Here is a 26985-nt window from a genome sequence, read left to right as displayed (position 1 = left end):
TTATATTTTTTTCTTTTGTACTTGAAGTTTTTTTCTTTAATATTTATTTATTTGGCTGCACTGGGTCTTAGTTGTGGCATGCAGGATCTTCATTTGTGGCATGCGGGATCTTTAGTTGCAGCATGCAGTTCTCTTAGTTGCGGCATATGGAATCTAGTTCCCTGATCAGGGATTGAACCCAGGCCCCCTGCATTGGAAGTGTGGAGTCTTAGCCAGTGGAGCACCAGGAAAGTCCCTGTACTTGAAATTTTTAGATCCCTTATTTTAATTTTACCAAAACCTTGTGCAGTAAGGGTAGGCAGATATGATTATCCTATGTGACAGTGGGAGTTTCATTTTTGAAGTGAGTGAACTAAATTGGGATTCTTTTTTTTAAATTTATTTATTGGCTGCATCAGGTCTTAGTTGTGGCATGGGGGATCTTCCTTTGCAGCACGCAGGCTTCTCTGTAGTTGTGGTGCACGGGCTCAGTTGCCCCACAGCATGTGGGATCTTAGTTCCCTGACCAGGGATCGAACTGGCGTCCCCTGCATTGCAAGACAGATTCTTAACCACTGGACCACCAGGGAAGTCCCTAAATTGGAATTCTTAAAAGCCAGTCATTGAATTTGTATAGGTAGAGTGTGAATGTATTACATGGCCTGTGGAATACTATAGTTCTCTTGGCCTGAATTTTTTAGTTGATATAGTAGTGAAAAGGGAATTCTTCTATTCCATGGCTTAAGGATACATAAAGTCTCAATGCAGCAATCTTTTTATTGTTCATTATTATAGCTTCTTTTACTCTTAGAAGTTGACCAACAGGGACCTGAGTTTAGGAGATTTTGTCTTTCAGCTTTCATATAGTAAATGCTAAGGCCAGCCCTTTGCCTGCAGGGCCTTCTATCAGTGAAGAGGAACTGTGGCTTTTCCCATGCAGCCAAATAGGGGGAGGAGTCAAGATTTTCAGTGTTCTTTGTGAAAATGAATTTGTGCTGTTGAATCTCTTGGGCATTAGATACTATATTCTCCTTAAAGCACTGCAGGCCCCTTGTTGCAACATTTCAATCTCTTTTTCTGATTCTTTCAGGTAGTAGAAAACATGTTTCAGGCATTTAAAAACATGCTGTGTATGCTTTTTAAAAGCTGGTAAACTCATTCAATTGATTAACAGACTTCAGTTGTAATAAATTATTGGCCCACCGTTTTTTGGAGTACTTTGCAGCATACTGTCCTTATATCAGTTAAAGATAGTGTGAACAATGGATACCATATTTTGTTTCCTTAATATTTCTCCAACTAAAGTGTTTTAAGAAGAAAAAAAGTCCCACGATGATAGTAAATATTTCAAAGCTTATAAAGTTTAGTATTATGTGTACTGACTGTTATATTTCAAAATATTTTTCTGTTTTTATATGTGCTGTGATCAGGTATTTAGTTTTTTAGTATTATTAGACTGTAATAGCACCCAAGTTGATGGACAGAGCTTCAGCCTGGGATACATTGAGGGAAACCTAAAGATTGTAAAAATTCTTCTAAAAGATACAGTGTTTCATAAAGCTACAGGAGGAGTACCACTAATATTGTTTAATTAGTACTACTAGAACTCATAATTTCTACCTTGTTTTTTGTTTGCTACTGAATACACTATATGTATATTCACACTTACACATTTGTTTTTGTTTTTTTAGAAGGTTTTAGGACCAGCAGCTTTTTGGGGTTCTATTTTTTTCCTCTTTTTCTGTCCCTGTCTCTGCTTCTTTCTTTCTTGTTGTTTTCCCTTCTGTTTGGATTGCTTCCTGCCTCCTCCCTCCAATATTCCCACCCCCCTTAATCCATCTGGAAAGATGAAGAGGCAGCTGCTATGGTAACTATGCATTTTGGTTAATAGCAGACTAACAAGACACATAAAACATATGCAAACTGTGCAGTTAGTTGCTGTCAAAGCGGTAGGGGTATAATACTTTTTCTTTTCCTTCTCCCCACCTTCTAAAAAAAAACTTTAACTTTCCTGTTATATTTTGTCTTCTAAGTTACCATTTCTAATATTGAAATGCTACCATGAATAATTCCTTTTTTCTGCTTAGTCTGCACAATATTTCACTCTGTGGTGAGTTTATGGGAGATGAGTTGAGGTGTGTAGAGGAAATGAGTTGATTAATTGGGTTAAGAAGTAGATTTCCTGGGCTTCCCTGGTGGTGCAGTTGTTGAGAGTCCGCCTGCCGATGCAGGGGACACGGGTTCGTGCCCCGATCTGGGAAGATCCCACATGCCGCGGAGCGGCTGGGCCCGTGAGCCATGGCCGCTGAGCCTGCGCATCTGGAGCCTGTGCTCTGCAACGGTAGAGGCCACAACAGTGAGAGGCCCACGTACCGCAAAAAAAAAAAAAAAAAAAAAAAAAAGAAGTAGATTTCCTTTAGATTCATACATAGAAGGCAAACAGGGATAAAAAATTTTATTAAATATTTGGCTTCTTGACCTATAACTTTTTTTTCTTGCTTTTTGGCCACTAGTGTCCCTTTTGAGTTTCCCTCTGGGGTTAGAACTAGTTAGTAGTATGTTTCTTGAAGATGTGTCTATCATAAAGGCAAGCTGCACCTGGAATATTGTATTTAGCCAAGCCTTGAAAATTCCTGTAATCTGTGCCATCCTGTCTCATACTGTCCCATCTCATAGTTGTCCTCTCTCTGCAGTGCTCTATGCCCAGGTCTCTGTGGCTGGGCTGCTCCAGCCTGGCGGACAGCATGCCTTCGCTGCGATGCCTGTATAACCCAGGGACTGGCGCACTCACAGCTTTCCAGGTACTTTCTCTGTCTCTGTGGGTTATTTGTGGTCATTAGTATGTGTGTCTAATTAATTGGTGTGTCTCTCCTTCTTTCCCATCCTTTACTTACGTTCACTTTTCTCCTTCATGTTGCCTATATTTCACATCACTCAGTTCTCTAATTTATAATGTAGATCCAGATCCATCCACTCTTGAGACATTTTTATTATCGTGATTGGTTTGCCAAAATTGACATAGTGCAACTTGACTTGTTGGTTTTCATACCTAGTAGAAGTATGATCGTGAATAAATAATAATAATAAATAGCATTTATTAATAATATTAATAATTAATTAATAGCATTCAATATGTAATGTTTGCTCTGGACCTACATAAAGCCAATTAATCAATCAATTAATTACAACCAGTTGCCTGGGCACCTTCTTGTGTTTTTCTTGTGATTACTAAAAATATAAAGTGCTCAATTCAGAGTGTCTCCTCGCTACTATACTATTATATATGTATGTGTTTGTATATGTTCTTTTGGGTTTTTTTAAATAAATTTATTTATTTATTATGGCTGCGGTGGGTCTTCGTTGCTGCACGCAGGCGTTTTCTAGTTGTGGTGAGCGGGGGCTACTCTTCTTTGTGGTGTGCAGGCTTCTCATTGCAGTGGCTTCTCTTGTTGCAGAGCACAGGCTCTAGGCACACGGGCTTCAGTAGTTGTGGTGCGTGGGCTTCAGTAGTTGTGGCACGTGGGCTCTAGAGCACAGGCTCAGTAGTTGTGGTGCATGGGCTTAGTTGCTCCATGCCATGTGGGATTTTCCCAGACCAGAGCTTGAACCCGTGTCCTCTGCATTGACAGGTAGATTCTTAACCACTGCATCACCAGGGAAGTCCCCAGTTACTTGGCTTTAATGAAAATACTTACTTTAATGTAAGTATTTTAGTGATGATGCTGCTGGATATTTGTCCTTTGCAAAACTTCCTTTGCTTGTCTTATGAGATACAATATGGTGAAGGGCATAGGCTTTAAAATTAGTTAAATCAGAGCTTATATACTGTCTGTCACTAGTGGTATGATCTTGAGCAAGTCATTTTCACCCTAAATTCATCTGTAAGTGGAGACTATAGTAAGGGCATGCAGTAAATAGTTGCTGTTATCATCCTTATCTTCATTGTCATTAATATTATTGCTGTTAATGTTAGAGAATATTGATATCCTGAGAGTATCAATTTATTTCAAACATAGTATTTTTGTTTGTTTGTTTGTTTTTTTACTATATATCATATTGATAAAGTTTTGGCTCTCAAGGAACTCAGTCTAGCTTTCTGGTTTTTTAAAATCTTATTGGGGTTGCAATGAGTTTCACCAGACTGCAGTCTGAGATAACAGTCCCTATAAAACTTCCCTCCTTCAGATACCAGTTGTAAGGAGGGCCCCCCCGCCCAGCCCTGCCTCAGGTTTGGTAACTCACTGGAAAGGACTCACAGAACTCACTGAAAGCTGTTATATTCACAGTTTATTACAGGCAGAGGATACACGTTAAAATTAGCAAAAAAAGAGACATACAGGATAGAATCTGAAGGGAACCAAATGTAGAAATTCCTGTCATCCTCTCCCCATGGAATCATGGATGGCATTACTTCCTCTGTGCCACTGTATGTGACAGTACACACAGAATATTGCGAATCAGGGAAACTCACCCAAGCTTTTTGTGTACAGAGTTTTTATTGCGGCTCAATTACAGGCTGCTCACATGGCTGACTTTTAGTCTCTAGCCCCTCCTGTAGGTTACACTAATGCTTTTAGTCTCTGTTCCTTCTTAGGATTGGAACTGAGTGTGGCTCAAAGCCCCCATCATGAATCACATTTGTCCTGTGGCCAAAGCCCCCAGTCAAAGTTCTGTTAGGTAAGAAGTTCCAGGGGGATACCACCTGCCAGTAACCAAGGGGAAAGACCAGGCCTGTCTTTGGGTAAGATTAATTCTTCAGTACACAGGGGTCATGTACTCCTTTGAGAATCTGATGAGAACTACTGAACTTAGAAAAGTACTCATGACATATAGGCAAAGTTTTATTTATAAGTTTTACATATTATGATTATTATATTTATATTATCTTAAACTATTAAATTACTGTTTATTTTTTAACATCTTTATTGGAGTATAATTGCTTTACATTGTTGTGTTAGTTTCTGCTGTATAACAAAGTGAATCAGCTCTACATATACTTATATACCCATATCCCCTCGCTCTTGCGTCTCCCTCCCACCCTCCCTATCCCACCCCTCTAGGTGGTCTCAGAGCACTGAGCTGACCTCCCTGTGCTATGAGGCTGCTTCCCACTATCTGTTTTACATTTGGTAGTGTATATATGTCAGTGCCACTCTCTCACTTCGTCCCAGCTTACCCTACCCACTCCCCGCGCCCTCAAGTCCATTCTTTACGTCTGCGTCTTTATTCCTGTCCTGCTTCTAGGTTCTTCAGAACCTTTTTTTTTTCTAGAGTCCATATATATGTGTTAGCACACAGTATTTGTTTTTCTCTTTCTAGCTTACTTCACTCTGTATGACAGTCTCTAGGTCCATCCACCTCACTACAAATAACTCAATTTCGTTTCTTTTTATGGCTGAGTAATATTCCATTGTATATACATGCCACATCTTCTTTATCCATTCATCTGTTGATGGACACTTAGGTTGCTTCCATGTCCTGGCTGTTGTAAATAGTGCTGCAATGAACATTGTGGTATGTGACTCTTTTTGTTATGGTTTTCTCAGGGTATATGCCCAGTAGTGGGATTGCTGGGTCATATGGTAGTTCTATTTTTAGTTTTTTAAAGAACCTCCATACTGTTCTCCATAGTGGCTGTATCAATTTACATTCCCACCAACAGTGCAAGAGGGTTCCCTTTTCTCCACACCATCTCCAGCATTTATTGTTTGTAGGTTTTTTGATGATGGCCATTCTGACCGGTATGAGGTGATACCTCATTGTAGTTTTGATTTGCATTTCTCTAATGATTAGTGATGTTGAGCATCCTTTCATGTGTTTGTTGGCAATCTGTATATCTTCTTTGGAGAAATGTCTGTTTAGGTCTTCTGCCCATTTTTGGATTGGGTTGTTTGTTTTTTTGATATTGAGCTGCATGAGCTGCTTATATAGTTTGGAGATTAATCCTTTGTTAGTTGCTTCGTTGGCAAATATTTTCTCCCATTCTGAGGGTTGTCTTTTCGTCTTGTTTATGGTTTCCTTTGCTGTGCAAAAGCTTTTAAGTTTCATTAGGTCCCATTTGTTTATTTTTGTTTTTATTTCCATTTCTCTAGGAGGTGGGTTAAAAAGGATCTTGCTGTGATTTATGTCGTAGAGTGTTCTTTGTTTTCCTCTAAGAGTTTTATGGTGTCTGGCCTTACATTAAATTACTGTTTAAATTACATAACCCCCAAATCCCCCAAACTAATAAGTTCTATTAAGGAAATGTTGCAGGAAGGGGGACCCCTTCTAGGGCCTGAGAGTGGGCTCTTGTCTGACACTTGGAAATGAATTGTCTGAGGAGACACACGTGCTGACAAAGCAAGAGACTTTTTGGGAAGGGGTGCCCGGGCAGAGAGCAGCAGGGTAAGGGAACCCAGGAGAACTGCTCTGCCACATGGCTTGCAGTCTCAGGTTTTATGGTAATGGGGTTAGTTTCCGGGTTGTCTCTGGCCAATCATTCTGACTCAGGGTGCTTCCTGGTGGCGCGCGCATCACGCAGCCAAGACGGATTCCAGTAGGAAGGATTCTGGGAGGTTGGTAGGACATATGGACTGGCATCTCCTCTCTCCTTTTGACCTTTCCCTAATTCTTACGGTTGTTGATAGCTTGTCAGTTTCTGCATTCTTTACCAGGATCTCCTGTTGTAAGGTACCTCATGCAAGTGGTTACTATCCGGCCTGGCCAGGGCAGGCAGTTTCGGTCAGTGGTTACCCTAACAGAAATGTGCAGGGAGCCATAAGAATATAGAAAAGAGGAACCTGATTTAACCTGAGGGTGGGGGTAAGGAAGATCAGGTAATCAAGGTTTGAGTTAAGAACTGAATGATGAGTAGGGATTAGGCAAAAAGGGAGGTGGGGGAGAACATTTCAGGTCAGTTCAAAGGCCCTGAGGACAGGTGGGGTTTTGTGCATTTAAGGACTCTGCTGGGAAAAAAAAAAAAGAAAAAGAAACCTATCATTTCAGAGAATGAGGAGAATAGAGGAGAATAGAGTTAGGGAAGACTGGGGAAGCTTGATCATGGCAGGATTTGTCGGCCATTGAATGTTTCATCTTGATGCTAAGAGTACTAAGCTGTTGAAAGTATTTTTTTTAATAAATTTATTTATTTTATTTATTTATTTTTGGCTGCATTGGGTCTTTGTTGCTGTACGTGGGCTTTCTCTAGTTGCGGCAGGCAGGGGCTGTTCTTCCTTGCGGTGCGTGGGCTTCTCATTGTGGTGGCTTCTCTTGTTGCGGAGCCTGGGCTCTAGGCACATGGGCTTCAGTAGTTGTGGCTCATGGGCTCTAGGGTGCAGGCTCAGTAGTTGTGGCGCACAGACTTAGTTGCTCTGCGGCATGTGGGATCTTCCCGGACCAGGGCTCGAACCCGTGTCCCCTGCATTGACTGGCGGCTTCTTAACCACTGTGCCACCAGAGAATTTCCTGTTGAGAGTATTTAAACACAAGTTTGACCTGATCAGATTTGCATTTAGTTGTATTACTCTAGCTATCATAAAGATAATTTCAGTAATTGAGGGAAGAGATGTGGGCAGTTTGGTTTTGATGTCAGGACTCCTTTGCACTGTTAAAAATTATTGAGGACTCCAAAGTGGTTTTGTTTATATGGGATATATCTATTTATATTTATTATATTTGAAATTAGAACTGAGAAAAAAATTAAATATTAATTTATTCATTAAAAATAACTGACTAAAATAGCTACAATAAATCCATTATATGTTAATGCATGTGAATGTTTTTATTTAAAAAAACCTATTTTCTAAAACAAAAATTTAAGACTAGCATTGTATTACATTTTTACAGTCTCTTTAATGTCTGGATTAATAAGAGAGCTGGATTCTCATGTCTGCTTCTGCATTCAGTAAGTTGTGATGTGGTGTTTTGCTTGTAATACATGTAGAATTCCAGCCTCACACAGATACATAGTTTGAAAACATAGAAGTGTTTTAATATCCTTTTCAGGTAGTTGTGATTTCTTAAAGATTAGCTGTATAGAATCTGAAAGATATCAATGAACTTCTTGTGCTCTATTATATTAAAAGCATTGGTCTCAGTGTTTTTAACAAATCATGCTGGAACAGTTGGACATCTATATGCAAAATAATGAACCTTGACTAGATATATTGCACCATATTCAAAAATTAACTCAAACTGGATTGTAGACCTAAATATGAGCTAAAAGTATAAAACTACTAGAAGAAAATGAGCGAGAAAAAAATTCATTGTGACTTCACATTAGAAAATATTTTTTCGAGAAGACAAAAAACATGAACCATAAAAAAAAATAAGTTGGACTTAATCACAGTTTAAAACGTCTGATTTTTAAAAAGATACTGTTTAGAAAATGAACAAGTAAGGCACTGACTGGAAGAAAATATTTGTAAAATACATATTTGATGAAAGACTTGAATTCAGAACTCTTACAAAACAATAAATAATAAGATAAACTACCCAATAAAAAAGGGCGATTAATGAGCAAAAAATTTGAATGGATATAATACCAAAAAAAGATACACAGACAGCAAATAAGCACATGAGAAGATCCTCTATATGTTTAGACATTGGGGAAATGCAAATTCAAACAATAGGAAGACACTACATTGCCACCCACATGCTTCTTCCCACCCTGGAATGTGGGGCTGGGAATTCAATAGATCCTAGTAGTTATTGTATCCTAGCTTAATATGAGAAATGTTAGGCTAGAAAATTCTTTGAAAGCAGAAGCAATCTCTTACACTTATCCATTGACCTCCTTTTTAGTAGTTGGGGCTCAATAAAAGCTGATGATTTGAACTATGTTAGATAAGTGGTAAAGATAATCATGTGCAACTAAAAATTGTACAAGTCAAAATCATCTGACTTGGACACTAAGATATGAAGAACAATTCCAAATTTCTTTCAGCCTAAAACAATTTTGAATCTAAGGCCAGTAGGAAAGATTTGTGAACAAAATTACCATCACTGTCAGGGCTTTATTTAGTCTTAATCAAAAAAATCAACAAATATCTATTTTTTAAAATATTGAGTCCCCTTATAAATTACTGTACTTCTGGAGTATATTGGAGACAAATTGATTTGGAGATTTTTGCTGAAAAATTCAGAATAAATTGGTGTGTGGGCCTTGAATTGTATTGCAGGAGTGAAATTGTGTGACATAGGCAGAAAAGAGATGCTTAAAAAACATCTTAGAAAAGAAGCCCAGAGGCCAGTATATGGTGTGGTGGTTAAGAGCCCTTGTCAAACCCAAGTTCTTGTGTCTTACGCACAGTAAGGCCAAACAAACTGAACTGTCAGAATTTGGAGCAGAAAAAGGTTTATTACAAGGGCAAAGCAAGGAGAATGGGCAGCTCTTGCTCAAAATTTGGTGGGGAGGACTGCAGGGTGTGTGACCTTTCTCAGATTGGTTGGTAGTGTGATAACAGGGTGGTGTTTCAGGAATCTCAGTCATTAGCCTTCTGGTTCCAACCAGTCTTGGGTCCATGTGGTAGTTGCTTAGCTTGAAGTTACCATCTTCCCCCTGGGTGGGGGGGCCTTAGTTCCTGTAGATGAAACTCAGAGATGTGTATCAGATTGTTATGTATATCCCTTGAAGAGGAACAAGAACCCTGCCCCATTGCTGCACTATTGTTTCTTGACTCCTTTCCTTTGTTTCTTCATTTCCTCACTTAATTAGTAACTGTTTGAATCTGCCCATTGGAACTCAGGGAAGGTCTAGGAAGCTGAAGCCTTTTTTTCCTGCAAACAAGAAAAAGGCTTTTGTACCAGGGAGGGCCCTGTAGGGTTCTGCTCAGTTTCACCCCGGCACCAGACTGCTTGAGATTTGAGCCTGGCTCTGTCTACGTGTAACGTTACTTGACTTCTTTATACCTCAGTTTCCTTATCAGTTAAGTAGGGATGATAATAGTATCTATCTCATAGGGTTGTTGTTAGGGTATGAGTTGACTTTTATTAAGTCCTTATGAAACCATGCAACTCAGATAGAGACTTTAAACCCACTGTCTTTTAATTGAGATTACACACCTGGTCTCAGGACTTAATGAAGCTCAGGTTCTTTATGTCTCATCACAGAAAGAATTCAATGAGAGGCAAAGTGATAGGTAAGAAGTGGATTTATTTATAGGGAAGACACACTCCACAGAGTGTGGGGCATCTCAGAAGATGAGAGGCCCTGAAATATGGCTTGATTAGTTTTTATGGGCTGGTTAACTTCATAGGCTAATGTGTGGGAGGATTATTCCAACTATTTCAGGTGAAGGGGCAGGGATTTCCAGGAGTTGGGCTACTGCCCACTTTTTGGTCTTTTATGGTTAGCTTCAGAACTGTCATGGCACTGGTGGGTGTGTCATTTAGCATGCTGATGTAGTACAATGAGTGTATAATGAAGCTCAAGGTCTACGGGTAGTTGACTCTTCCACCATCTTGGATCTAGTTAGTTCTAACCATTTTTTGTCATATCCTGTGGCTATGTCATTCTTTTAAAGGTTGTGCCCTGCCTGCTTCCTTCCTGTTTCACATAGAACAGGGTCTGGAAGAGAAATGGGTTCTATATTATCAGAAAACTGCACAGAGGACTAGGTTTGGAAGCTTTCAGCAAATAATGTTTCACCTTGGTATAAAACAGTACACTGTTGAATTAAATCTTTTTTTTTTTTTCATACCTTACAGCCCAGTTCTGTATCATAGCAAAGCCTGCATTTGGTTCAGGTATTGAGAAAATTTTGCTTTCCCCAACATTGCTATAAGTATGAATGTTTATTTTTCTTTTCTTATCTTCGGAGAAATCATTAAGTTCTCTGTAGCAAAAATGGAAGAAATGGGCTTATATGCTGGTTTTATTCTATTAATTCAACAGTTTGTTCTATGTCAGGTTCATTGTGCACAGGTGCTCAATATTGCTGATTGACTAATTGGCAGATGTAGACTTAAGTCTAGTCTTCCCTGTTTCCACTACTAGAATTAAAACAATCTTAGTACATTTGTATCTTTCTTGCTTGAGTTTTGCCTTATTTAGATTTTTGTTTATGTAAAAATTACATACAGTAAAATATACACACCTTGTGTACCCGTAGATGAATTTGACAAATGTATACATTTGTGTAATCTCACTCTCAAGATATAGAGCATTTCCATAATCTGAGAAAGTTCCTTTGTATCCCCTTCCAGTTAGTACCCATATCCCATATGCAATTACTGTTCTGATTTGTCTCTGAAGATTAGATTTGCCTGTACCTGAACCTTATATAAATGCAGTCACAGAGTATACATTCTTTCGTGTCTGTTTTTTTTTTTTTTTCTGGCCGTGCCACATGGCATGCAGGATCTTAGTTCCCTGACCAGGGATCATACCCCTGCCCCCTGCAGTGGAAGCACAGAGTCCTAACCACTGGACTGCCAGGGAATTCCCTGTGTCCTCTTGTTTAGCATAATGTTTTTGAGATTTATCCATTTTGTTATGTTTGTCTGTAACTTATTCTTTTTTATTGCTAAATAAATTCCATTGCATTAATATACTACAATTTGTTTTTCCATTCATCTATTGGTAGACATTTGGATTGTTCCTGTTTTTGTCTACTATGAATAAAGCTACAGTATACAGTTTGTATGTCTTTTTGTGGACATGGATTTTTATTTCTCTTGGCTTAATGCCTAAGAGTGGAATTGCTGGGTCATAGAGAAAGTGTATTTTTAACTTTAAAAGATATAGTTCAAGTAATTCTTCAAAGTGGTTGTCCCAGTAGGAATACTCATTTCTACTAATATTGCTGAACATGTTTAAGGAAGTGACTTAGTAATAGTTTCATAGTATTTTTTCTTTGAAATTATCGCAAATGTTTAGTGAATTTGAAGCACCTTCGAAGTAAAAATTCTGTGACAATAGAAAAGGAAGAGCCATAGAGTTGTTGCTGAATATGTTGTATTATCCTCAGTAACTCACATGGAAATGGCAACATTGGGATGGTTTGATTATTGACATTACAAACCACACATTTTAAACTTCCCTGATGGTCCAGTGGTTAAGCCACCACGCTCCCAGTGGAAGGGACATGGGTTCGATCCCTGGTCAGGGAGCTAGATCCCACATGCTGCAACTAAGAATTCACATGCCACAACTAAAAGATCCTGCATGCTGCAACTGAAGATCCTGTGTGCTGCAACTAAGACCCAGTGCAGCCAAATAAATAAATAAATATTAAAAAAAAAAACTAGTGGTAAAGAAGATGCTATAAATATTATTTAAATAGATTCTTTGAGGACCTGTTTAGTTTGAACATATTTTCATTTCCATCATTCCATTGTTTTGTCCTGGAAAGTCAATAGGTGATTAAGAGGATTTCTGTTGATTAACAGTGGGTGTATTTTGTGTAATCATTTGTTTATCCTCAGCAAATGGCAGTCGTAATCTGTACTATTAAATGAGACTGAGCAATAGAAAGTGCTTAAAAATAGCTGAGTAATTCAGATCCTTTATTTTCTTTAGACATTAAAGAAGAAGAGAAATTCTAACAATAAGAATATAGGTTGGGACTTCCCTGGTGGTGCAGTGGTTAAGACTCTGCGCTCCCAACGCAGGGGGCCCGGGTTCGATCCCTGGTCAGGGAACTAGATCCCAGAAGCATGCCACAACTAAGAGTTTGCATACCACAGCTAAGGAGCCAGCAAGCCACAACTTAGGAGCCTGTGAGCTGCAACTAAGGAGCCCACGAGCCGCGACTAAGGAGCCTGTGAGGCGCAACTAAGGAGCCTGCTGGCCGCAACTAAGGAGCACATGTGCTGCAACTAAGGAGCCTGTGAGCTGCAACTAAGACCCAGCACAACCAAATAAATAAATATTTTAAAAAAATGTACTAGTCAGTGCCTTAAAAAAAAAAGAATATAGGTGGATTTATATGGCCTTAGAATATTTTAGGTGTCAAGTGTAGCTAGTAATTTTAAGGAATTTTTGAGCTTGAATCATATAGTATTTTAATATTAGCTAGGGTCCCTTGTCAGAGGTTGAAATTGTTGAGGATTGACTTCAGGAGAGATTATGTAATATATTTTACTGTTTAAGAATACTTAGATTTCGGGGAACTATATTCAGTATGTGATAAACAATAATGGAAAAGAATATGAAAAAGCATATGTATATGTATAACTGAGTCACTTTGCTGTACAGCAGAAATTAACACAACATTGTAAATCAACTATACTTCAATAAAATTAAGAAAGAAAAATACTTAGAAGTCTACTAAATCTTACCATCTACTACATGAAATGTTAATGTGGAGCAATACTAGGAAAATTAAGCATTATTCAGAATATACGTATATATACATGTATGGAAGCCTTATTTTACTTTTGAGGTTTTAGGGGAATATGGATTATCACACTGAATGTAAATGAACATGTAAAACTTATTACAAAACAACACTGTAAGGAAAATTACCCCATGACAAAAATGCTTACTTACCAAAGTCCTAATTGACCGCCCTCCCGCTGTATATAAATCATCTCAGTACTGCATAATTTCTATTTAATAAAAACTTCAGCTCCTTTTGAACACTCCCAGAGACATTCTGTGAAGCCACCATCACCCGTATACCAAAACCAGATGAAGACACTACCAAAAAAGAAAATTACAGGCCAGTATCTTTGATGAATGTAGACACAAAAATACTCAGCAAAATATTAGCAAACCGAAACCAGCAACACATAAAGCCATGACCAAGTTGTATTCATCCCAGGGTCACAAGGATGGTTCAACAGTGTCATACTAATCAATCAGTGTCATACACCACATCAACAAACGAAAGGACAGGGACTTCCCTGGTGGTCCAGTGGTTAAGACTCCGTGCTCCCAATGCAGGGGGCCCGGGTCTGATCCCTGGTCAGGGAGCTAGGTCCCACATGCTGCAACTAAGACCTGGCACAGCCAAATAAATAAATATTAAAAAAAAAAAAAGAAGAAAGGACAAAGACCACATGATCATCTCAATAGACACAGAAAAAGCATTTGATAAAATGCAACATCCATTCATGATAAAAACCCTTACGAAAATGGGTGTAGAGGGAACATATCTCAACATAATAAAAGCTATTTATGACAAACCCACAGCCAATATAATACTCAATGGTGAAAAGCTGAAAGCCTTCCTGCTAAAATCTGGAACAAGACAAGGGTGCCCATTCTCACCACTTCTCTTCAACACAGTATTGGAAGTCTTAGCCACAGCCATCAGACAAGAAAAAAAAAAAAACGTATTCAAATAGGTAAAGAAGAGGTAAAATTGTCATTATATGCAGATGACATGATACTATATATAGAAAACCCTAAAGACTCCACAAAAAAACTACTACAACTGATAAACAAATTCAGCAAGTAGCAGGATACAAGATTAGCACACAGAAATTGGTTGCATTTCTTTACACTAAAAATATCAGAAATGTAAGCAAACAGTCCCTTTTGAAATTACATCAGAAAACAAAACAAAAAAACCTTAGGAATAAACCTCACCAAGGAGGTGAAAAACTTATATGCTGAGAACTACGAAACATTGATAAAAGATATTAAAGATGATTCAAAGAAATGGAAAGTTATCTCATACTCTTGGATTAGAAGAATTAATATTTTTAAAATGGCAACACTGCCCAAAGCAATCTACAGATTTAATGTGATCCCTATCAAATTACCCATGATATTTTTCACAGAACTAGAACAACCAATCCTAAAATTTATATGGAACTATAAAAGACCCAGAACTGCCAAAGCAATCCTGAGGAAAAAGAACAAAGTAGGAGGCATAACCCTCCCAGACTTCAGACAATACTACAAAGCTACAGTAATCAAAACAGTGTGGTATTGGCATAAAAACAGGCATATGGATTAATGGAACAGAATAGAGAGCCCAGAAAAAAACCGATACATCTATGGTCAATTAATCTTCAACAAAGGAGTCAAGAATATAAAATGGGAAAAAGAAAGTCTCTTCAGCAAGTGGTGCTGCATGTAAATCAAAGAAGTTAGAATATACTCTCACAACTTGCACAAAAATAAACTCAAAATGGCTTAAAGACTTAAACATGGGACTTCCCAGGTGGCCCAGTGGTTAAGAATCTGCCTTCCAAAGCAGGGGACACGGGTTCGATCCCTGGTCAGGGAATTAAGATCCCTGGTCAGGGAATTAAGATCCCACATGCCTCGGGGCAACTAAGCCTGCACACCACAACTAGAGAACCCGTGTGCCGCAACTACAGAGCCCACATGTTCTGGACCCCACGTGCTGTAACTACTGAGCCCGCACGCTCTGGATCCCATGCACCACAACTAGAGAGTCCGCGCACCACAATTACTAAGGCCACGCACTCTGGAGCCCACACGCCACAACTAGAGAGAATCCCACGTGCAGCACTGAAAGATCCCGTATGCTGCAACTAAGACCTGGTGCAGCCAAAAAATAAAAAAATAAATAAGTAAATAAATAAATAAACGTCTTAAATGTAAGATACGACACCATACGACTCCTAGAAGTGATCATAGGCAAAACATTCTTTGACATAAATCTTATCTACCAATGTTTTCTTAGGTCAGTCTTCCAATGCAATAGAAATAAAAACAAAAATAAACAAATGGGACCTAATCAAACTTACAAATTTTTGCACAGCGAAGGAAACCGTAAACAAAATGAAAAGACAACCTGTGGAATGGGAGAAAATATTTGCAAATGATGCAACTGACAAGGGCTTAATTTCCAAAATATACAAACATCTCATATAACTCAACAACAAAAAACAAACAACCCAACTGAAAAAGGGCAGAAGACCTAAATAGACATTTCTTCAAAGAAGACATACAGATGGCCAATAGGCACCTGAAAAGATGCTCAACAGCGCTATTAGAGAAATGCAAATCAAAACTACAATGAGGTACCACCTCACGCCAGTCAGAATGGCCATCATTAAAAAGTCTACAAATAACAAATGCTAAAGAGGGTGTGGAGAAAAGGGAATGCTCTTACACTGTTGGTGGGAGTGTATTGGTGCAGCCACTATGGAAAACAGTATGTAGGTTCCTCCAAAAACTAAAAATGGAGTTGCCATATGATCCAGCAATCCCATTCCTGGGCATATACCCAGACAAAGCTATAATTTGGAAAGATACATGCACCCCTGTGTTCATAGGAGCACTATTTACGATAGCCAAGACATAGAAGCAACCTAAATGTCCATTGAGAGATGAATGGATTAAGAAGATGTGGTATATATATATACAATGGAATATTAGCCATCAAAAAAAATGAGATAATACCATTTGCAGCAACATGGATGGACCTAGAGATTATCATACTAAAGGAAGTAAGTCAGAAAGAGGAAGACAAATACCATAAGATATCACTTACATGTGGAATCTAAAATATGATACCAATCAACATATCTACGAAACAAAAACAGATTCACAGATATAGAGAACAGACTTGTGGTTGCCAAGGGTACGGGAGGGAAGGAATGGGAGTTTGGGATTTAGCAGAGGCAAACTATGTATATGGGATGGATAAACTACAAGGTCCTACTGTATAGCACAGAGAACTATAGTCAATATCTTGTGACAAATGATAATGGAAAAGAATATGAAAAAATATATATATATGCATAACTGAGTCATTTTGCTGTACAGAAGAAATTAACACAACATTGTAAATCGAGTACAATAAAATTAAAAAAGAAATTCAGTTCTTTTTTGTGCATATGTTGACATTGACCTATGTTTATCCTAGCTATACTCCTTACATTAGGAGTTTGCATATAGTGAGAAGTCAAAAATGTTTTTGTTTTGTGTGTGGGGAAACCCTACATTTTCATCTGTTTATAAAACTAACTTATTGTTTATAGTAGAATATGCAAACTATTTGGTAAATATGTAAACAAGAAAGTATCACTCATACTCCTTCTACTTTAAGATAATCATCAATCAATATGCTAGTTTCCTTCAGTCTAGAATGACTTATCCATTTATGCATGCATGTACACACACAGGCATGCCCAGGCAAATATAATTTTGTTTTAAAATATATTTATTATTGCCGTTTTATTATAAAATTATAAAGCAAAATAAAAATTTAATAATTATAGAAAATACAGAGAAGTAGAAAAAAGGAAATATTTTAATGTCCTCCCAGATATTACTATTTTATTGATAGTAATACTTTCTGATTTTCAACTTTATTCTGTACTTAATTAAATTCTATGTTTGTCACCTGGTTACATTGATTTTGGTCACTCTATCCCATGTAAGTTTTAGCCATTTCAAATTCATAGTTCTCCAAAGGTGCTGTGTTCTCCCATGCTCTGTGTCTTTGCATATCCTGTTTTCCCTACCTGGAGAACGCTACTGAAAACACTTATCTTCCCTTACCCCCTGCCTCCCACTTTTATCTACCTGGCTAATTAAATTCCACAGTTCGCTCAAGTTGTTTCACCTCTAGGATAAAGGCCCTCACTGATCTTTTCACTCACCCGCCTTAACGTAGTCAGAGCATCTGTACCAACAGCATGCAATAGATACCTCTGTCATAAGCACGGATATGCTTATTGTGATTGCTCAGTTCCTTGAGAGTAGGACTATATTTTGTTTATATTTCCAATGTCAAGCACAGTATAAGTGCTTGATACAGAGTATGTGCTTTATGAATTTTTGCTGAATGAATGAATGGACTTAGATAATTTGAAGAAAATTATTAAATAACATATATAGGGTGGGAAGAGAGAAAGCATTGAATTGCTGGGGGTACCTGCACATACATACACACAAGTATTCTTTATTCAGAAAGAAGTCATGATAATTAAACAATCATTCCAAAGACTACACATTTACATGGAAAAAAGGAAAACATGCTGAGTCTGATTTATGGGCAGATTTATACCTTTGGCTTTCATACAACTCACACTACGATGATCCCTTCTGAATTGGATTTTGTATGTTGAATTTGGACTCTTGTTGATGAACAAATGCACATTTCAAGCTATTAAATAGTGGCCCTGCCAGCCAGCTAACAGTTCAGTTTCAATGATGTCAACGTCTTTATCTTCACAGCAGTGTGTTTGTACAATTATTTGACTTTTATTGCATTTTACCCTTATTCTATACAAGAATAGACACCGGGAGAATTAAAATGATCATAGTGATAAACTACAGTCTACAGAAAGGATGGAGATCATTAGGGACACTGAAAGTGACCCTTTAGCCTTGATTGAGAACAAAATTAAAGTATATGTGCAAAATGTTGGAAATATATTATTGAAGATCATTTATTAAAAAGAAAGTATAATTATGGATTTTAAAACATTTTAGCTAAAATTGAAACTTATTGTTCAGCTTCTACCCTTTCAACTTTTATGTATATTTAACTAAGAAAAGTTAGAGATGACCTGAATTTGGTGTATTTTACTTTATGCTAGAAATTGTCTTGGAAGAATGACACCATTAGGACTGATTTGTCTTTCAGGATGCCTACTTGGTTGTTCTAAATACTCTGTTTTAAGTTTGGTAATAATAGATTCCTCCATTGCTAAGTATTTTGACGTGTTTGTGATGCAGGTAATGTTCATTTACAGGCTAATTTGCAACATTACCTAATATCTAGATTAAACAAGATCATCTTATTGTGAGATGATCAGATTTCCTTAAAAATTTTTTTTTGTTATATTTCCTGATGGATCTGAAAAATTAAACTTTTCACTCCACAAAGAGGGCTTATTGCTTTTATGTTGAATAATGTCAAATTTTACCTAACTGCCCTAACTTAACATGACCCCTAATGGCAGAAGAGAGAGTATAGGTACCCCAGGGCGCCTGGAGTTGCCCCAATATAAGAAGCACAGACCGGAAAAATCAAATTGATGAAAACTTTAAGGGTGATGGGATCCTCTGTGGATGTACTGTCCTTACCAGAGAAATTCTTCCTGTGGGCAGTTAAGGCTCACCTGTATCCTCTGGAGAGGTACATATTACTTTCTTTATATTCCAAGATACCTTCTTGTTATTGCCATCTGTGTGCTGAGTAGAGGCCAAAGTACCACAGGAGTTCCTTATGTGCTATTCAGGAATCATTGTTGGTTGTTTTGTGACTGCCTGCCACAGCCATTTGTACCTTCTTTCACTATTGTGCTGTTTTATGTGGTAGTGTTTTATTGTCTTGCTGTCCTTCCTTGTGTTAGTTTTTAGACTTGGTATTTTATGTGGACTGTCAGGATATGGAATCTTGGTAGACAGGCAGCATTTAGGAAGCTGTCATTTTTCATGATGAGAGAAATCCAGGTTATTTATATAGGCCTCATTGGGGGAAAAAAAAAAGACCAATCTCTTGACTGTTTAGCTGCTTAGGCCTCTGAGAATTGCAGTACTTTACCATTGTGGGGTGATACCCATGAGTTCTGTTTTTCCTAAGAGTGATGTTGAATAGCTGTGAGCTTTTCTATATTCTCTGGCCCAGTCCTCTGAAAACCAAGTCTATATTTTGAAATAGTTATTTGGGCCTAAGATGTAGTACATCATCATGAAACGGGATTTTGCAGTGTACTTTTCCCTGCTGGGTTGTCTGTCACCTGCATTTTAAAGTTCTCAGGTGTACCATTCAAATTCTCGAGACCTTTGTCGCAAACCTAGTATCTATGGCTTGGTATGAATTAAATTGGAATTCTGTACCCAGTAAAATTGACATAAAAAGAGTAAATTCATTTTTATATATGATCCTTTAGCAAAAAGTTCACATCTTAACCTGATTTGATCTAATTTTTTTGTGTTAAAGATCATAAACAGAAGAGAAGGTATACAGGGATAAGTACTCGTTTTATCTTTTTGTGTTTCACACACACAAATATATATTGCAGTATTTAAAACTAGTTTATGCACAGCTTTTGTATATGAACATGAGAAGTTTTATATTTGAAAGAAAGCACATGATTAGTTTTACTAAAATATAGTTGCTATTGTTCATTCCAATGTCTGCCCTTTGCATGAGCTGTGTTTTGGGGAGTGCCTGTTTCTTTACTGGTAATAAAACATAAGGGAAATTTCTAGTATAATATTAGTATATTTCCCCTAGATTTTTACATTGTCAGGTCATTAATTTTTTTTAAGCATTTCAGTTGTAGCATAGTGCAGTCCTTTGGGGAGAATTGGTAAAATGAGGATAAAATGGGTACAGGATTCCAACAGCTTGAAGATAACACAATATTTGACCAAAATCTCTTTTGTATTCCCTACTCTGGTTCTATTCCAGTAGTCTTGGAAATGTGCCTACAGACTATTTACAGTGAGATTATAAAACTGAATCATGATTTTGGTGAATAGAAGCCAGAGCATGTGGCTCCAGCACCCTAGCTGGCAGTAAGCTCTCCGTAGGTTTATGAATGTAGTTAGATGGCCCCCAACTGTTTACAAGACAGCAGAGGTGAGATCTTTGATTGACAAGTCAGAAATGCATTAGATCATTCTCTCTGCCAGTCTCTGGTTCATGCTGTTAAAAATGTCAGCCTCCAAGTTTGAATGGCAGCCTGAGGGCCTTAGAAGCTTTTTGTTTTCAGAGATGGAAACACAAATTGGATGTGTGCCTGAGCGCTTCATCCTGGGCTGTAATTTCATCTTTTAGCTAAGAACCACAAGGTACATGAGCAAAGCACCCTGTAAACAATAATACTGTGGAAAAAAAATAAACAAGGTCGTGTTTCTGGTACATTGATCCAATGGTGTCCTGACCTCTATCACGTTGAACATCTCCACTCTGATTGCTGTTCCCTTTGGCATTACAATGAGAGAAAGAGAGACTGACATAGGAGGAAAAGATTTAAAGTTGCAGTGTTGTTGCACATTCCTTGTATTGGCTATGAAATATTGAACTGTCAGAATGTGACACTTGGTTTTTTAAGCAACCTTTCTTGTTTGAGGTGTTTGCAGTTCATTCCTTTATCCCCCATTTGTCTGCTTTCATTGATAGGGTTGGAAGTAGTTGCCTTAAATGCATGAAAAGGGACAATGTTAAAGAGAAGTGGTGCTGATGGAGCCAACAAATAAACGTAATACTGGAACATAAATGCAGGCTGTGAGGTGTGGGCAAAAGGAGATTAAAGCTGGGTTAGTAAACTAATATTGGGGTTTACGGAATACATTCTATTCTAAGGAGGAATCAGCTTAGGTCCTGGTTCTGTTTTTGTGGAGGCAGGAAGTTGGGAAGGTGGTAGTGGGTAAATATAGGAAATGGAGTGACATAGTTTGTTAAACTGATAGCCTTCTATATGGCAGTATTGCCAGTCAAATAAAAATTAACCCAGCTATGTTATTTATTCCTCTGATTATTCACAGTTTTGGCAAGTGGTTCATTATTGAAAGCCTTAAACGTTTGGCAAGAAAAAAATATCTTTTTTAAAAAAAAAAGTGCCGAATTCATATTTTTAGTAAGAAGGTTGATGAATAGATAATATGTAAGAACCATTGTGTTTGTATTAGTACAGCTTAATGGCACATGAATAGAAAATTTTTGTTGAGAAAGCCAAATCATAGATTTCTTGGAAAATATATTCTAGTAATAGAATGAGTTTTCTATTGCTATTTAAGTTGCAGAATATCTTAAAACAACATATTTTATAGAAAAAAATTTTCTTTCTTTCTAAGAAAACAGCTCTATTGTCAGATATGTGCTTTTATCTTAATTCATTTTGGGGGCCTAGACCTTACAAGTAAAGTTTTGAGTGAGAATGACCTTTTGGAATTCTTCTGGAGTATGAAAAAGGAGTTTGTGTTGAAAGTACTTGAATTAACTCTTATTGATGCTTTTAAAGCACAGCTGTTTAGCTTAGTCTTCTCCCTCTGCAAATGTGAAAGGCAGGAGCTATTCTCTATCATGAATACATAGTGAAATGCACTGGAAAAATGGTGGTAATCATTCCTGACATTTCTTAATTCCCTGCTTTGAGGGCATGCTAGAAAGAGGAGATGGTATTTGTAAAATAGTGTCCTGCTCCCTTGTACCCAGAATTATGTCCTCACTTACCAAGTACAGCACAGAGAAAGCAAGGCAAAAGGGAGGGATATTGAGAATTACTTACTGTTGTTTTAAGTATTGCTCTATATTTTTAAAGCATAAATATTGATGTAGATTTGCATTTAAGGTGTGAGAACCCAGTGTCTTGACTCAATGGGGGAGTTTTCAAAAACCATTCTTTTAGAAATTGATTTCTCATTGGCTGATATCCTGAGGATAAGTAAAAACAAACCATTCTTTTCAATCTTGGAAGAACAAGAGGAGTGCAAGTGCTTATCTAAGAAATAAGACTAGAAATATCTACATTTATGGGACCTCCTAAATCTTAAAACAGAGAAACTGTACAAATTTTCTTCTTCCTTGGTGTATTATCATGCAGCAATCACTATGAAAATGCCTCACAGCCCATGGGCTTTTATACAGCCACTCCTCCATAATAATGATTAGCTTTATTACTTAAAGTCCAGGCTTGCATTATAAGCAAAAATTAGTATATTCATAGAACCATAGAATTTCAGTGTTGGAAATGATGTCAGAAGGCCATCTAGTTATATATAGGAATCCTTTATGAAGTGTTTTTGGCAAGGGGCCATCTAATCTCTGCCAGATCACTGCCATTATTGGCAAGCTGAACTTCTTGAGGCATCTTGCTTTCTTCTTCACTGTTGGTTCTGTTAGAAAATTTTCTCTCAAGGAGTCAGACTTCTTACTCACCTACCATTTGTGGTAATACAAAGTAATTGTTTTCTTTTTCATGTATTTATATGTTTGAGGATAGCTATCATGTTGCTTATATTTGCTGTGCCCAGAGTGAATATTCCTGGTTCTGTTAGTATTTCTTTGGAAAATGCTAATAATCATTCCTGTCATTTTCATAACCCTGTATTTTGATGGAGAGTGTTAATCATTCTGATTGTCCCTCCTTATGAATGCATTCCATCTTGGCAGTGTCCTTGTTACAATGTGGCATGCATAACTAGAGGCAGTGCTGCAAAAGTGTAGAATACAGTGACGCATCTTGTTTTGAACATAATTTGGGTTATATAATTTAATTACTGCAGCCTAAAATTGAGTATATTTCTTTGGTGTAGATGATGGAAAAATCTCTAGGAACTTAGCCTGAGTGTGTTTCTTCACCTTTTCTTTGAAGTCAGAAAAGCATATGTAAGTACTTTGATAAATGACATAATGTAGTGGCATATTTGAGTGGTACAGGTATTTTAAACCTAGCTCCAGTTCTTGAAGATGGTGAACATCTGCTTAGAGGTATTGTAGAGCTCCACAATGCACTAATTGAATTACTCTTTTCTGGAGTTGCTGACTGCACTAATTGAATTAGAATCAGTGTGTGTGTGTGTGTGTGTGTGTGTGTGTGTGTGTGTGTGTGTGTGTGTGTGTGTGTGTGTGTGTGTGTGTGTGTGTGTGTGTGTGTGTGTGTGTGTGTGTGTGTGTGTGTGTGTGTGTGTGTAACTGAGATAATTCCAACCTTAACAGGAGAGACTGGGGGAGATATGAATGATGGCGTGTACTGTGCTGCTATCTAATGGCAGCGCATGGAAGTACTGCCTGGTCTCCAGGGAAGACAGAATGTAGTCATCTGATCTAGCGTGACCTTAGTCTAACCCCATCCACTTTAGTTCAAAAGGTCTCAGGATGTATTTTTGTAGTTCTAAATCTAAGAAGAAAGAATGTGATTAATTTACCTATTAAGAATTAAGATATGTTTTATTAGGCATAAAGTTTTTTACAAAGTATTAAGTCTCAAATATTCAAACTGAATTAAAAACTTCTAACTTCTAATATCAGTATAATTGGTGAAAACAAATCCAAATGTACTGAGTCAATGGGTCGTGTTCTTTTTCATTTTGCCTTTCATATGACATAAATGTAAAACAGAATTACCTTTTAAAAATTCTTAGCATAACAGAAAGTAATGATATAGGGCTTGTGTTCTTAAATAAAATTTCTTTCTGATTGTCAAAATACTGAAAGTCAGTCAGTCAATTTAAGGGTGTTATCAAATTTTACTATACATAATTATGCTTATATAAAATTTTTAAATTATTATAGGAAATATTTTAATTATAGCAGTCTCAGAGCAAGTTTTACAAATTTCTGCTGCTCTAGTTAATTGTTTAAAATTTAACTTTATCACAAATTTGGTCAAGTTTGCAATTCTCTGAAGTGAAATAGGTAATTCTTCCTTTTCTAAAAAAAAAAAGAACCCATTAATCACAATTTAATGATTTTTGTAAAACATCATGAAAATATAATTCTGTACAACTTTAAAAGCAAATACACTGAGGACAACTCAGCAAGCATGAACTGTATTTTGATTCAGTATAACTCTAGGCATTCTAACTTATAAAATAACCCTTAACAGAAAAATACACATGTATAATCACTTGATTTATAGAGTGTGTATGTGGACCTGTAATACCACTTTAACAGTAGAAAAGTGCTACTGGATACCTTTCTTGTATAAGTTTCAATCTCTTATATATGGTCTTCATTATTAAAATAAAAAGTAAGTTTTAATGTTGCAATATTTTATAGGCTAATTTGGTTTTTATTGTAGGATTGAGCTACTTAGGTTTCTGAGCTATACAAATAGCATTGATTAATAGGACTAAAACAGGGGCTTCCCTGGTGCTGCAGTGGTTAAGAATCCACCTGCCAATGCAGGAGACACGGGTTCAAGCCCTGGTCCGGGAAGATCCCACAAGCTGCGGAGCAACTATGCCCGTGCGCCACAACTACTGAGCTTGCACTCTACAGCCTGCGAGCCACAACTACTGAGCCCGAATGCCACAACTACTGAAGCCTGCACACCTAGAGCCTTTGCTTCGCAACAAGAGAAGACACTGCAATGAGAAGCCCGCGTACCGCAACAAAGAGTAGCTCCTGCTCACTGCAACTAGAGAAAGCCCTTGTGCAGCAATGAATACCCAATGCAGCCAAAAATAAAATAGATAAAATAAATTTAAAAATTTAAAATGACTAAAATATATGATATGCACTCTTTATATCTGCTTTCAAGGGCATTTTACTGATTTAGAAAATGTATTTTGATACCATGTAGATTTAAGGCTTTACAAATAACATTGCCATTCACAACTAGCTGCAACTCAGTTTAATTCATGTATAGAGTACCTTCTGTGTGCCAGGTACTGTACAAAGTACTGGGCATAAATTAAGATTCAGACCCTGTCCTCGAGGAGATTATAGTTATTTATTAGACATTTATTAAGAACTTATGTACCAGGCACTATGTAGATAATTTGAGGGACTACTGCTGTGAATAACCATTAGTTTCATGTATTTTTCCCATTCATTGAGCTAGAGGTCTGGCTTAGTAGCCGGTCTAAGGAAGCAGTATACTTATTTTCGTATCAGATATAGCTCATCTCAGCAAAAAGAGTGATCCTAAATGGTTTTCCCTTCTGCCTTTACATACCTTCTAAGGGAGCAGTGATGTTTTTGATAGCTTTACATGTAGCTTTAAAAAGAGATGGGTACCATTTATTACAGTGCCTCCTGCTGGTAAATCATAGATTTTCAACCCTGTTGTCTCCAGAATTTGTAGTGCCCACTTGTGGTTTGGTAGTTACTTCAGGGTTTCTTCTAAGGCTATGAGTGGGAAGGAGTCTACTGCATACAAGGTATAAAGTACTTCTTTAAACCATCTATTTCTAGAACTTAAATTGTCCTGGGACCAGCTCTTGATATAAAAATTCATAGAAACCTGTTTTTCACAGAGTGTGGTAACTCCTTGCCATAGTGCTGTAGTGTTAAAATTCACATTGGCCAGGTTGTTCTGTAAATTAAACACTGACAGCTGCCCTCAGGGGAACAGCCAATGTATTTATGATGATGTGCTGATTACACAAAATACACTGCAAGCAGAAAACAGCTGCAGAGAACAAACCTCTTAAAAAGAATACAATTACAAATAGCACCCTCAGTATTTCTAGTGGTGAGTGTAGAATACAGCATGCTAATGCAGGTTTCTTACTTAGTCTGCCTGAAAACAAAAAATCTGAAGGAGATAAGTTAAATTATGGTTGGTTGCACGTGTGCCCACATTAGCAATGAACAAATTTTGTTTCTGAAGAGCACAGCTATGAGTGCACAAATATAAGGTGTGGAGTAATTTTAACCCCCCCCCTTTTCTTGTTAGTAGGCTTTATTGGTGCCTTTCTCATATATAGTAGGGCATGGCCTTGAGTCGATAAGGGTTTGGACATTTGAAGGATATTACACAATTGACCAGGAGAGTATCAAAAATTGTGTTTTAAAAAATTCAATAGGAATTCCATATGTTAGGGCTTGGATATCAACATTTTGTTTGGGACTTCCCTGGTGGCGCAGTGGTTAAGAATCTGCCTGCCAACGCAGGGGACACGGGTTCGAGCCCTGGTCCGGGAAGATCCCACATGCCGTGGAGCAACTGAGCCCGTGTGTCACAACTACTGAGCCTGTGCTCTAGAGCCCGTGAGCCACAACTACTGAACCCACGTGACACAACTACTGAAGCCCACACACCTAGAGCCTGTGCTCCACAACAGGAGAAGCCACCACAATGAGAAAACCATGCACCACAAAGAAGAGTAGCCCCCGCTCACGGCAACTAGAGAAAGCCCACGTGCAGCAACAAAAGACCCAACGCAGCTAAAAGTAAATAAATTAATTAATTAAATTTTTAAAAAAGACAAAACATTTTGTTTGCAGATACACCTCTATACATTCATTGTTATAATGGCTTTGAAGACGTTTGCCCTTGGAATTAATAAAAGGAGTCACAACTCTGTATCTGTGGTAAGGTCTCTGATTTCTTAGATTCTGTTTTTCAAGAATTCGGTGTTTTAGGACACTGTAATAGCTGGGTGATAACATATTTTTAGGAGAATCAATTCTCAGGTATGTCCCCTTTCATCCCTGTATGTTCGTGGTCATGTGCAGACAGGTGAGA

At 37.6% G+C, this 26985-nt stretch overlaps 1 protein-coding gene across 7 annotated transcripts in view; it reads left to right on the top strand.

The window, feature by feature from the left end:
* Window positions 1-26985, top strand: part of BTRC (beta-transducin repeat containing E3 ubiquitin protein ligase) — a 184250-nt gene that overhangs the window by 53353 nt on the left and 103912 nt on the right. For 4 of the 7 annotated variants that reach the window (XM_060034224.1, XM_060034221.1, XM_060034223.1 and 1 more), the window contains exon 2: window positions 2673-2780. The exons of 2 other annotated variants lie outside the window; for them this stretch is intronic. In XM_060034224.1, the coding sequence (XP_059890207.1) occupies window positions 2673-2780 (108 nt within the window). Of the gene's footprint in view, window positions 1-2672; window positions 2781-26744; window positions 26832-26985 lie in introns of all 7 variants that reach the window. One more of the 7 variants, XM_060034230.1, reaches the window with a different exon arrangement.

This window comes from Delphinus delphis, chromosome 16 (assembly GCF_949987515.2).
Source record: "Delphinus delphis chromosome 16, mDelDel1.2, whole genome shotgun sequence".
In the NCBI taxonomy this organism is placed as follows: Eukaryota; Metazoa; Chordata; class Mammalia; order Artiodactyla; family Delphinidae; genus Delphinus; species Delphinus delphis.
This window is presented reverse-complemented; position numbering and strand designations above follow the sequence as displayed.